The 13,727-nt window shown below is 38.7% G+C and overlaps 1 protein-coding gene across 1 annotated transcript in view; it reads left to right on the top strand.

The window, feature by feature from the left end:
* Positions 1–13,727, top strand: part of FBN2 (fibrillin 2) — a 257,403-nt gene that overhangs the window by 120,127 nt on the left and 123,549 nt on the right. The window contains exon 9 of the mRNA XM_064595850.1: positions 12,635–12,787. Coding sequence (XP_064451920.1) covers positions 12,635–12,787 — 153 coding nt within the window. The remainder of the gene's footprint in view (positions 1–12,634; positions 12,788–13,727) is intronic.

Genomic DNA, 13,727 nt, shown 5'->3' with positions numbered 1-13,727 from the left:
GTGCAATAAAACATACTTGATTATGATTAAGAGGAGGAGAAGAAGGATGTGCCTGCACTGGACCCGTATGTTACGTAATTCTTATAATAGCTCTGTGTGATGGGTGTAATTATTCAGATTTGCAGACAAAGAAATTTGAGGTTCAGAGAGGTTAAGTGACTTACACAAGAGCCAGTAGATGGAGCCAATGTTCTAATGCAGATCTCTGGGGCTCCTGCACCATGTTAGTCTGACACTGCACTGCCTCCTTAGTTACTTCAAGCAGGTGGAGACCCTGTGCCTAGATATCCAGGTCTCTAGTGTGAGTGGTTTCTCCAGTACTATGCGGACAATCTGCTTTGAGAGGTAGGATGTCTGCCTCCAGCCTCCCTCTCCCAACTTAAGAGTAATGAGATTTGAATGACAGTTGTTTGTTCTTTATGAATGTATCCAAGTTCCTATCTGACATTAGCTCAGACATCTTATGTGCACTATTAAGGCTAGAAAATGGAGAAAATTAACTGGTTTTAGGGTCAGTGTGCCCACTGGCTCACTGCATGTAAGTCTAATTCATTTAATTTAATTTTGAAGTCACAGGTCTAGGAGAGTTGAAAACTAGTAGGACTGCCTCCACTTGGCTTGATTTTCTAAAACTATGTAGGAAAATAATCTGTGTACACACACATACACATATTCATCAGGTTGAAATAGGCATGGATTCAATTCTGTAGGAGGAATATCAATTTGGGAGTCATCATTGAACATTATTGGCTCATGCCATAGACACTAGTTTTAGGAAACTTATGTTGTAGAATACGGCTAGAAGAAAAAGGGAGGCTGGAGAAGTGAGGTTATTATTGTGAAGTTCTGGAAATCCACATCAGGTGTATGTATTTTATTTGGTAGGTGGAGTAATCGAAGGCCTTTGAGAATGGATTAGAATGGAGGTGGTAAGGGGTGAGAAGAGAAGCAAACTCATTAGAAGAATTTGACACAAATGTTAATCTTTTATATCATAATTTCCAAATTAATTTTTTGTATTTGATTTTTTACATTTCTAAATATGTATTTAATCAATTTGTGTGCACTTTTTTTTTTTGCATTGAAAAGGAGGCATATTCTTCATTATATTCAGATAATCAAGATCAAGATTCCCAGTGATTTATGGAGATTGTTTTTCTTTGCTGTCAGATACTTGGTTTACCATGAAATTATGATAAATTCTCTTTATCTCTTGCCTGCCTCTATAAAGTTCTAAGTTCTTTACCTGGACATTCAAAGCCCTTTAGAACCTGGTGCCAGCCTGTATTCAAGATCTATTGCTGGGGCGCCTGGGTGGCTCAGTCAGTTAAGCATCCAACTCTTGATTTCAGCTCAGGTCATGATCTCAGGGTTGTGGGATGGAGCCCTGCGTCAGGCTCTGCGCTCTGCATGGATTCTGCTTGAGATTCTCTCTTTCCCTTTCCTTCTGCCCATCCCCCTGCTCATGCTCTCAATCCTTCTCTAAAATGAATAAATAAAATCTTTCACACACACAAAAAAGACTCATTTCTAACACTTGGGGCCGCATACTCACGTTCCTGTCACTGCTCTGCATGACCACACCGCCATGCCTATGCCTAAAATGTCCTCTCTTCTGAAGCATCTTGATTTCCCCTTTCTGTGCTCATTGAAACCCGACTCATCCTCTAAGTCCCCAGTTAGAGATCACATTTTCTTCTTGGGCAAAATTAATCAGCCCACCCCAAAATATTTTTCATTTCCTTCATTTCTGGTTTTATCACATTGCACAGATACTTGTGCTTTGTTTGTTGACCAGACCGTGCGTTCCATTGGCCTTGCCTTATGCTGCTCCCTCAGAGCCTTACATGGTGCCTTGTATAGAAGTTTGGCTCAGTAAATCTTTTAGAAATGAATAGACAAGCCATCAAATGGATGAAGGAGATGATGTTGAATGTGAAAATTTTGTGTTAGTTAATAACTGCTTTGCATCATTTGGTATCCTGCTGGACATGATGTGGTAGCCCTGAGTGATGGCCCAGAATGCCCCCAAGATAAGAGCCTGCTTGAGCTTCAGAGAGCTGAGGCACAGTGAGTCCTATGCTAAGCATGATTCCCCGTCCATTCCAGGGTCAACATCCTGACCCAAGAACAAAGGATATCCCCTAAGGAGGGAAGAGTGGCTCTCCAAAATTATAAAACCATTGTTACAATTAAGTAAGCAGCTTAAAATTTTTTTGAATAATAAAAAAAACTTTTTTGAATAACTGTGTTACATTTGGAATAAGTATGTGTTTTCCATAGATGAGAAAAAAACAAATCTAACATTTTAATGTGTAAGAGATCTTTGATTTTGATTTTTTTTTAAATCTGCGTCTGTCTTTTCTTACACTGAATTTGTTTATGATTAAATTATGTATGTTACAGATATGTCCACACTATTTATTTTGTAACCACATCTATACTAACAATAATGAGTTGGATGGACTCAAAACTTTTTCTCGAGTATGAAACTGCATGTTATCTGCAGCTCTGTTCTGAGAGTGACATATGCTGAATGCTGCCCTGATTTCTTATTCTAGTTAACAAAAATATCCTGAGTGTATACCACATTATAAAGCATCAATAAACTGCCTTATTTCTTTTATGTGTAGGAAAACAATTTCATATGGCAGAAGCATTTAGCTGGGCATTTTAATTTCAAACTAGGATAGTTTTCCCATTTTACTTTATACTAAATATAAAAGTCAAATGCCTAATGTAATTTTATCTAGCATGTTTTATCAAGTTTTTTTAAATACCCAGGACAGAGGCTTTCTTTTCAACATAGAGTACTAACGTATGTCAGTTCTAAAAAGAGTAGAAACATGCCTAATAATCTTTTTCTTAGAAGCATTTTTAATAGCACAGTTTAATGACCCTGATGTCATTTTGGAATACTCTGGCATTATATTAATACCTAACTTCCACATGGTAATATAGGCAGAGAGAGTGACTGGCAGACAGCAATGAGTAATTAATGAACTGATAAGAGCAATGAGCAAATTCTGTATGCAAGATGGTATGCCTACTGCTGTTGTGAACACAGAGCAAGCAGGGACCCTAAGCAGAGAGATTTGAAAGTACCAGTCAGCAACAAAGCCAGCAAAGTTCAGGAAATGAGAGTAAGCATGTAGAAATCTTATGGCCACAACATCCTAGGATGTTTTCTTGAGCCTTACAAAAGTTTCAGTGCCCAGTATTGTCTTGGAATATTCTTAAGAAAACAAAACCTGAAAACATAAACGTGAAAAAAATAGTAGTAAAAGAAAATGTTTAAGGCCATGGGTGATTAACTGCTAAATCATTTTGTAGGCGTTGGACTCTGTAAGTCAAAAATTCTTGAGGAAATCGGTCCTGCTGTAGACTTTGGCACACAGGTAGGAGCTGCACAAAGGGAATAGGGGTGTGCCGAGTAAGAAGAAAGGCATGAGAAAGATGGCAGACACAGAAAGTGTCTGAGGGGCTCTGGAGAGGGTGCGAAGAGTTTATCTGTGAAAGAGAGCTGAGGGAGGAAGTAGTTGGAGAAAAAACAAGAAAAATGGTTGAGATTAAGATTTGGTTGCTAATGTTCTTAACTTCTATGCTGAGGAGTTTCAGACTGATCCTGAGGGCAATGAGAGCCTATCAAGATGTTCGAGCAGGACATAGACCAGAGACGAAAATCAATGGGGGAAACAACTTTTTAAAAGAAATGAGGAAGGTCTTCATACAATGATTTAGAGTAATGACCAGGATACGCTGTTATCATGCAGATCCTTGTGTGGCCATGGGTGTTGATCACATGAGCACGTGCATATTTGCAACAAAACACTTGAGGGATAACCCAAAATGCCTAAAAATGTTTAACTAACGGGAGAAGGGGAGACAGGGATGCAGCGGTACACTGAGTAGTGTTTTACTTTTAACTTCAGAATCACATACAAGTGAACTGGTGGAACAGAGATACTTGTTTTAATTAAGAAGGAAGATCCTAAAGTTCATTTTTGCTTTTGTTTCACAAGATACATCTCCAAAAGCTAGTGAAACAAAAGCAAAAATGAACTTTTGGGACTTCATCAAGATAAAAAGCTTCTGCACAGCAAAGGAAACAGTCAACAAAACAAAGAGGCAACCCACAGAATGGGAGAAGATATTTGCAAATGACACTACAGATAAAGGGCTGATATCCAAGATCTATAAAGAATTTCTCAAACTCGGGGCGCCTGGGTGGCTCAGTTGGTTGGGCGACTGCCTTCGGCTCAGGTCATGATCCTGGAGTCCCGGGATCGAGTCCCGCATCAGGCTCCCTGCTCGGCAGGGAGTCTGCTTCTGCCTCTGATCCTCCCCCCTCTCATGCTCTCTGTCTCTCATTCTCTCTCTCTCAAATAAATAAATAAAATCTTTAAAAAAAAAAAAAAGAATTTCTCAAACTCAACACCCAAAAAACAAATAATCAAGTCAAAAAATGGGCAGAAGACATGAACAGACACTTCTCTGAAGATGACATACAAAATGGCTAACAGACACATGAAAAAATGTTCATCATCATTATCCATCAGGGAAATTTATTATGCAGCCATCAAAAGGAATGAAATCTTGCCATTTGCAATGACGTGGATGGAACTGGAGGGTATTATGTTGAGTGAAATAAGTCAAATAGAGAAAGACATGTATCATATGATCTCACCAATATGAGGAATTCTTAATCTCAGGAAACAAACTGAGAGTTACTGGAGTGGGGGGTGGGGTGGGAGGGATGGGGTGGCTGGGTGATAGACACTGGGGAGGGTATGTGCTATGGTGAGTGCTGTGAATTGTGTAAGACTGATGAATCACAGACCTGTACCTCTGAAATGAATAATACATTGTATGTTAAAAAAAAAAGAAGAAGAAGAAGAATATAGCAGGAAGGGAAAAATGAAGGGGGGGAAATCAGAGGGGGAGACGAACCATGAGAGACTATGGACTCTGAAAGATAAACTGAGAGTTCTAGAGGGGAGGAGGGTAGGGGATGGGTTAGCCTGGTGATGGGTATTAAAGGGCACATACTGAATGGAGCACTGGGTGTTATATGCAAACAATGAATCATGGAACACTACATCAAAAACTAATGATGTAATGTATGGTGATTAACATAACATAATAAAATTTAAAAAAAAAAAACACATTGAGATACCACCCTACAGCAGTTAGAATGGCAAAAATTGACAGGGCAAGAAACAACAAATGTTGGAGAGGTTGTGGAGAAAGGGGAACCCTCTTACACTGTTGGTGGGAATGCAAGTTGGTACAGCCACTTTGGAAAACAGTGTGGAGGTGCCTCAAAAAATTAAAAATAGAGCTACCCTATGACCCAGCAATTGCACTACTGGGTATTTACCCCAAAGACACAGATGTAGTGAAAAGAAGGGCCATATGCACCCCAAGGTTCATAGCAGCAATGTCCGCAATAGCCCAACTGTGGAAAGAGCCAAGATGCCCTTCAACAGACGAATGGATATAGAAGATGTGGTCCATATGTACAGTGGAATATGACTCAGCCATCAGAAAGGATGAATACCCAACTTTTACATCAACATGGATGGGACTGGAGGAGATTATGCTAAGTGAAATAAGTCAAGCAGAAAAAGTGAATTATCATACGGTTTCACTTATTTGTGGAACATAAGGAATAGCATGGAGGACATTAGGAGAAGGAAGGGAAAAATGAAGAGGGGGAAATTGGAGGGAGAGGAACTATGAGAGACTATGGACTCTGAGAAACAAACTGAGGGGTTTAGAGGGGAGGGGGGTGGGGGATGGGTTAGCCCGGTGGTGGGTATTAAGGAGGGCACATACTGCATGGAGCACTGGGTGTTATATGAAAACAATGACTCGTGGATCACCACATCAAAAACTAATGATGTATGGTGACTAATGTAACATAATAAAATAAAATAAAATAAAAAAAGGAAGGAAGATCCTAGAAAGAAAAAGTAAGGAAGAAACACTTCACTATTTTAAAGGATGCAGTAAACCTAGGAGCCACAGTACTTCTGTTTCTTTCATTGTTCCTAGTTCTAGTTAGTCTTGTGTAATGGAAACTTTCAATGAAACCCTACATGGAAGTATTTGAGAAATCTCAAGAATCTGCAGAATTAATCAAGGGGAACCCAGGTTGGCTCCAGACCATCAAAGAGGCAGGTGCAGTCTTCCAGGATCAGGGGATGAAGCCTGAGACAATGGCTGCTATTTACCCAACACCTAGGATCACTAATATTCTAACCTGAGCTAACCTTATCAGTGTTTTCTGGATGAATCCTTCATTTTTAATGAGCAACACTCATTCAACAGGAGGTCTATTCATTTTGAGGTACAATCCCCAGCTTTTACAAGGTTTTCATCACATCATCTAATTAACCATTAGTTCTCAAATCAAGCTTAGAGTAAATGTCAAGCCATGAAAACACTCTGATAAGAGTGCCATTATTTTGCTTCAAGATAGATTTATATTTTATTTTATTTATTTTTTTGTTTTTTTAATTAACATATAATGTATTATTTGTTTCAGGGGTACAGGTCTGTGATTCATCAGTCTTACACAATTCACAGCACTCACCATAGCACATACCCTCCCCAGTGTCCATCACCCAGCCACCCCATCCCTCCCAGCCCCCTCCACTCCAGCAACTCTCAGTTTGTATAGATTTATAATTTTAATCAGAGAAGAGGAATTGCTTCCTCTTCCATAGTGGGGCTTTAAATGAGACTTCATGTAAACTTTGTTCAGGAGTGTAGTGAGGGTGATAGATTGTTAGAAAAATAGACTTGTTTTCATTACTTCTGGCGTATCAGGCCTGCAGTTAAACGTACACCAGGCATCAGAAGGATTTGTCCTTGTTGTGTCATAAATATGCCTCATCTGCCTTTGCCCCTAATAATTCCCTATTTCAAGGGATGGTGTGCCTAGACAGCTCTTACTTCTTTTGGGTGCCCCTTTTTTTCTTCCAGATATTCTTCCATGTGACATGTTTTCAACACAGTGCTTTCTGAGGACCATGCAATTTCTGATATGCAAAGGAAACAGCCCCTGGTTTGCGTTGAAATATATTTTTGGGGAGACCTTACACTATGATGCATCAAATTGATCTGTAGCTTATCCTAGTATGTTTTTGACACACAGGATTGAAAGGAGATTGCCTGCCTCCCTGATGTTATTAGAAGAAACTAATTGAAGAATTTATGAAAAAAGTTATGATTTATTTTCTAATCCACTCTCTGCTCTTCCACCCTCTCACAAATGACATGTTTTCTCCAATACATATCTTAGGACTGATCAGATTTCCAAACTGTGTCAAATAGTAATTATTTATATTTATTGAATTTGAAGACCCCTCTTTGACATACAAAGATGCTTTTTCGACCCACACAGAATGATAATTCAGTATATTTGAAAATGGCATAATGGAAAAGCAAATGGGTATTTAGTAATGAAAAAAATTTAGATTTAGGTTGTTTAGGCATCAGAGGTTTAAATATATGCCTGCTGTGTATTTTTTCCTCTCAATTTTTCTTCTTAAGTTGTAAATGTTATCTCCTCTAAACAACCTAAATCTAAATTTTTAAAATTTTTTTGTCATAGTTTGAAAATCTTTGTCTTTTAAATTGAGATTTAAATCCATTTGTATTTATTATAGCAACCAATATGTTTGCATTTTGATTATCTTCTTTGTGCTTCCTGTTTTTTTCTTTGTTACTTTTTTCCTCTTTTTTGCTCTCTTTTTTTATTTATTGGTTTTCTCTCCTTCCCCACACTCCATTTTTTTTAACTTGTTGTTTAGAAATTATTTACTTCTGTGGTTTTAGTGTTCATCCTAGTATTTTAAGATGCATGTGTAGCTTAAAGTCTAAAATTAGTCTTTATTTTACCCATATCTAAACAATAAAAGAATTTTAGAATTGTCACACTTTGATCTCCCCCTCCCAACTTTTAAAAATTCTAGCCAGTTGCCACTCTGTATTTGCAACCAATTAATCATTATTATTACTGTGTAATATTTTGGTGCTTGTTTATATTTACCCATATATCTAACTATTTTTCCTCATTATTCCTTCATATATTTCAAACCTTCAATTTGGAATCATCTTCCTTTTGCCCGAAGAACCTTTTCTAAGGGGCATCTAGGTGGCTCAGTCAGTTAGGTGTCCACTCTTGATTTTAGCTCAGGTCTTGATCTCAGGGTTATGAGTTCAAGCTCTGTGTTGGGCTCTGCATCCGGCATGGAGCCCACTTAAAAAAAAGAAGAAGAACCTGTTCTAAAATTTCCTTTAGCAAGAATCTTTTGGTAGAAAATTCTTTCTTTTTTGTGTGTGTTCCTGAAAATCACCTTTATTTTCCCTTTGGAAAGATGGTTTCTTGGGATAAAGAATTTTAGGTTAACAGCTATTTTATCATAGTGTACAGAAGATACAGTATTCCATGTGTTTTAGTATCCATTAGTTAAGGTATTAAGAAGCCAGTGATTGGTTTAAATATTCCTTAGCAGGTAATCTCTCTTTCTAGCCATTTGTAACTTCCTCAGTTTTTCTTTGTTTTGTTTTTTTTTCCCCCTCAGTTTGTCTTTGTTGGTCTGCTGTTCCACAGTGATGTGGTGAGGTGTGGATTTCTTTTTATTTTTCCCACTTTAGATTTGTTGGACTTCCTAGATCTGAGATTGTCTTGCAACATTGTTAGAACGTTCTAAGCTAGTATCTGTTGAATATCGCCTCTCCCCAGTCTGCTTATTACTTCTTTCTAGTGCTCTTACTAGACGTATGTTACCTTCTCATGCTCACCTCCATATCTCTTAACCTTTTTTAAAAAAATATTTTCCATCTCTTCATCTCTCTGAACGAAACTGAAGATAAATTATTCAGATATATCTTGGAGCTCACTAAGTCTCTTTTCATCTATGTGCAGTATACTCTTTGTTATATCCACTAAACATTTTATTTCAATTACGATAGTTTTCATTTATAGAAGTTTCACTGACTTTTTTAAGTCTCTTCTTTCATAGTTTATGGACTCCTTTTACCTGTTCATATTTTTAGATTTTAATTGTCTTAATGAAAGATATTAAATTAATAAAGCATGTTAAATATAATTTAGTTATAATTAATATTTAATGAGTTGTCATTACAAATAATTACAAATTGTCAGAATCAGTTTGACCATTTTATATCTGATATCTGATGTTTATTCAGCTGCTTTTGTTCATGGAACCTGGTTTCTTTATGTGTTCTTTATTTACTCATTTATTTAGCTATTTATTTTCTTGTTAGCTACTCCTATGTCTTGGGACTTGCCTATGGGAATTCTTTGAGACCTGCATAATACTAAGTCCTCATTTGTCCTGTTTTGGCTTTTGCCAGTTGCTTGGTATCCCTACCTGAGGACCTCTATGTAGTCCATTCTTCCTTTGAAATTTTTCAGACCACAAATCTACTGTGAAGTGAGACATCAAAGCTGTCTCTTTGAGGAAGAACCTGCAGTTAGAGATTCTTTTTTTTAAAAAAAGATCTTATTTATTTATTTGACAGAGAGAGCAAGAGAGCACAAGCAGGGGGGAGCAGCAGAGTGAGAGGGAGGAGCAGGCTCTCCACTGAGCAGGGAGCTCGATGTGGGGCTCGATCCCAGGACCCTGGGACCATGACCTGAGCTGAAGGCAGACGCTTAACCGACTGAGCCGCCCAGGTGCCCCTGGAGATTCTTAGGAGAGAGATTTGTTTACTTCCACTGAGTCCTCAGGTGTAGAGACAGGCAAGTCTCTTAGCTTCCCAGCTATACATTATAGCCTTGTACTAATGATATGGTTCTTTGGGACCCCTGGCTTATGAGGAAGTTTCCTATGAAGTTTTGTGCTGGGAGGGGCAATGTGGGGTTTTATCTTTTATGCTCTGGACGATACGGAATTATCAGGGCTGAAATTCGAAGTCTCCAGAGCTTTGCAGAAGCTCTAAAGCTGAAACCTAGCTGTGCACTTACCTCTTAAGATGCCTGTTTTCACTTCATTGTGAGACTGTTTTTCCCTTTCTTTCATGCCAGCCGGCTGATGTATTTTTTTTAATATTTTTTCTTATTTTATGCCGGATGTTCCAATTGGGAGGGACATTCAGGGTAGCTAACCCACCGTTCTGCTGGAAACAGAACAAATATTGTTGTTGTTGTTGTTTTTAATTCTGCCACTAACCCTGTTCCATGAGGAAGAAGAGTTCTGTATAGTTGCAAAATCAAATTGTAAGATTTTGAGGGAAGACCTAAATCTTCTGTTTCAAGGCCGTGGTTTTGTTCTTTTGTTTTCTGACTTTTGTCTTTTATTTTTTCTCAAACTTGTGGTACAACCTCCTTGCCTTGCAGAAGACTTGAAGACAGAGATACATTCTTTGTAGTAACTGAGTATGTTTTGTAACCATGATTATTAAGAGTTTAGGACTTTCTTATCTAAATTTACATCCTATTCTTGAGGAATGTAGCAGCTGAGTAAATCTAGGAATATGATACTCACGGTTCCTGGAATAAATATTCCAAAAATTATTTTCCTGCATCACTTTTGGACACAGAAACCTACCTGTGAACTTATTCCCAGTGACAGTCTGTTCAAGCCCAGCTTGTGAAGTTTAGGAGATGTCTGCGGTGCTTTCAAGTACGCATGCATGCTTCAAATTTAATACTCGGCTTTGGGACATATTAGGTTTCTTTTGGGAAGTGAAAGGCGGTGTTCTGATTCTTACAGGAAGTACCTTAAAGCCAAGTCACTTTATTGAACAATCACTTACAAGCTACCTGAGGTATACTACGGACCATTTGAGAAAATAATACATTTATTTATTTATTTATTTTTATTTGCGAGAGAGACAATGAGAGACAGAGAGCATGAGAGGGAGGAGGGTCAGAGGGAGAAGCAGACTCCCCGCCGAGCAGGGAGCCCGATGCTGGACTCGATCCCGGGACTCCAGGATCATGACCTGAGCCGAAGGCAGTCGCTTAACCGACTGAGCCACCCAGGCACCCAATAATACATTTATTTTAAACTCTGTATCTAGTATAAAAAATTAGCCTTTACCTATTAATGGAATTTTTTATAATTAATAGTTTCATCTGCATTATTGATATGCAGCTCCTGATTATTGTGGTACTTATTTCTTCTTGCAGTCATAGACAACACTTCTTTGAAGCTTCTTGATAAAAGTTAAAAAATACGTAATGAACTAGATCCACAATTTTTTTTTATTGCTTACAATAAAGGCAATTTCAGCTCAAGCCCACAGGGCTTATAGATGATATTAATATTTTATCCCTATGCAACTTTACATTTTATGTTCTCTTCCGATGATGTCTTTCAGCCTTTATCTTCCATTTTGATCCATTCTCTACCCTGCTGGCAGAATGATGTTTATTGTAGTCCTATTTGATCATGTTAACTGCTGTACACCCAATACTACAAGATAATGCACAAAAAAATCTCCTCGCTGTAGCATCCTGCCAGGCCCCACAGTTACAGCTTGGTCCTCACCTGACTTGACTTGTCATCACCATTTGACATAATCCGTTGCTCCTACTTCTTGAAAATGTCTTACCAGCCTCACAGCTTACAACTGCCTGTATACACAGGTCATTCGCAGGTATATAGCTTCAGCCTGACCATTCCTCTGGGTTCCAGGCTCCTATATTCAACATCCCAAATGTAACACAGTTTAAAGAGAAGCCTTGTACTAAGTCCCTTAATCCTCCTTTTCCCCTTGTCTTCCCATCGCAGCTGTCTATGTCAAAGACTTAGGACATTTCCAGAACTCTCTTGCTCTCAGACCCCACTCCCTGGGCTGTACCTCTCATCATTGTCACTGAAGCCGCCATCATCCCTCGCCGATTACCTTCACTGGTATTCTTGCACTCGCTACTGTCAGCAGCCAAAGAGCTCTTCTTAAAAATGTAAACCATTACTTTTCCTCTAATGGAGAACATCCGGTGATTCTTACAGCGTTCCACATGAAACCAAAAAGTCCTTCTCCCATGGCCTACAGGGTTGTACATGATCTGCCCTTGATAGCTCCCTGAGCTCAGTCTTCCACTATCCCTTTTGTGTTCTCTTCTCTGGCTACATCCTCTTCTTCTTTGAGCTTCTCTTCCCCGAAATAACTGAGCGGCTCATGCTCTCACATCACGCATGTCTCTGCTCAGATGTCCCTGTCTCAGAGGAGCTGTTTGTGATCACCCTTTCTAGAATAGCAACTGTATCAGTCAGGTATTGCTGTGTAACAAACAACCATAAGCTCTCAGTGGCAAATAATACTGTGCAACTGCAGGTCAACTGGGGGTTGGATAATCTAGGTTGGATCTGTCTGGGGTTGACTTCTTAGTGTAATAGGAGCACATACCTGCTTCACATCTTTCATTCCTATGTCCCTGGGATATGGCCTGGAATAGGTGCTCAGTGAATGTTTGCTCAGTAAATAAGTAAAGAAATGAACAAACGTCATAGAGACTAAGACAATACATAGATAGATTAGAGGTAAGTAGAATAATTCCCTTCACTTAGCCTCTTCTGGTAGGTAAACTAATTGACACGAGGACCTGAAATAATTCTGGCATCCCTTTGTTTTATTTCCGCATGTTCAGATCAAAGAACAGGCACATGTTTCTCGGGCCTGGTGAATGGCCGCTGTGCGCAAGAGCTGCCAGGCAGAATGACGAAAATGCAGTGCTGTTGTGAGCCTGGCCGCTGCTGGGGCGTCGGAACCATTCCCGAGGCCTGTCCCGTCAGAGGCTCTGGTGAGCGGCCGACTGCTAGTCTGCTCGGGACAGGCAATGTTGGGAAAAGCAGTAACAGCCCGTGTGCTTCGTTCTTCTCCTTGAAATCAAGTCATCTGTGTGTTCCTAGCACCGTCTTCACTCTGACTGTGGTGTTTTTGTGAGGGGCAGGGCGACATTGTTTATTTGGGATCAGTTTTGACTTTGTACACTTTGTTAATATCAGAGGAATTCCCGAAAACGGATTAGGACTTGTCTTCATGCAAGTATTTTTAAAAACTGTTTTGAACATCAGTATTTGCAATTCCGTTTTCAAATCTCCTGATCTTTCACTTCAGAGCTTTGAGTATGTTTGAGTAACTTTATTTATATTTTATTTCAGGAGTGCCCCTATTTTCTAGTATCCCAATCCCTGAAGAGACTTCCTCTTTTCTAATGACCTGAATGTTAAGAGTAAAAGGGTAGGAGGATACCTCTCATTCACTTTGCTGTATTAACTAACCATATAACTGAGGCGATATCAGGAAATTACTTTAGGATGAATGAGAAGTAGCTCCTCTTGTTAATGTGATATGAATGGTAAATTAGGATTAATGTTTATCAGTCACCTAAAGGCACATCAATGTAGTATGTTTTATTATATTGTCTTTATGTTAAATTATAGTATTCGGAAAATAACTAAACTTTTTGAACTTTGCTTTTCAAGATACGTATCTCTGTGTACTATTATGGAGAAAAAGATTAAGGCCCATTCTTTGAAAATCTCTAAGCTGTGTAAAACATCAAAATTGAGTAAAAAAGCTTAAAAAACAGCACTATTAATGCATAGTATATAATTTTGGAAACTCGTGGTCTCACTAATAATATATAATAGTAATATTAGTACTGAAATAGTCGTTTGAAGTAAATAATTTTCATTTCTATCGACCCTAGTGTCCTAATTCTGAGAACAGATGAAGAA

This window comes from Mirounga angustirostris, unplaced genomic scaffold, assembly GCF_029215605.1.
Source record: "Mirounga angustirostris isolate CCGP_5_RB_7025 unplaced genomic scaffold, mMirAng1.0.hap1 SCAF_7, whole genome shotgun sequence".
In the NCBI taxonomy this organism is placed as follows: domain Eukaryota; kingdom Metazoa; phylum Chordata; class Mammalia; order Carnivora; family Phocidae; genus Mirounga; species Mirounga angustirostris.
Note: the sequence above shows the minus strand (reverse complement) of the source record. Positions and strands in the feature narration are given on the sequence as shown.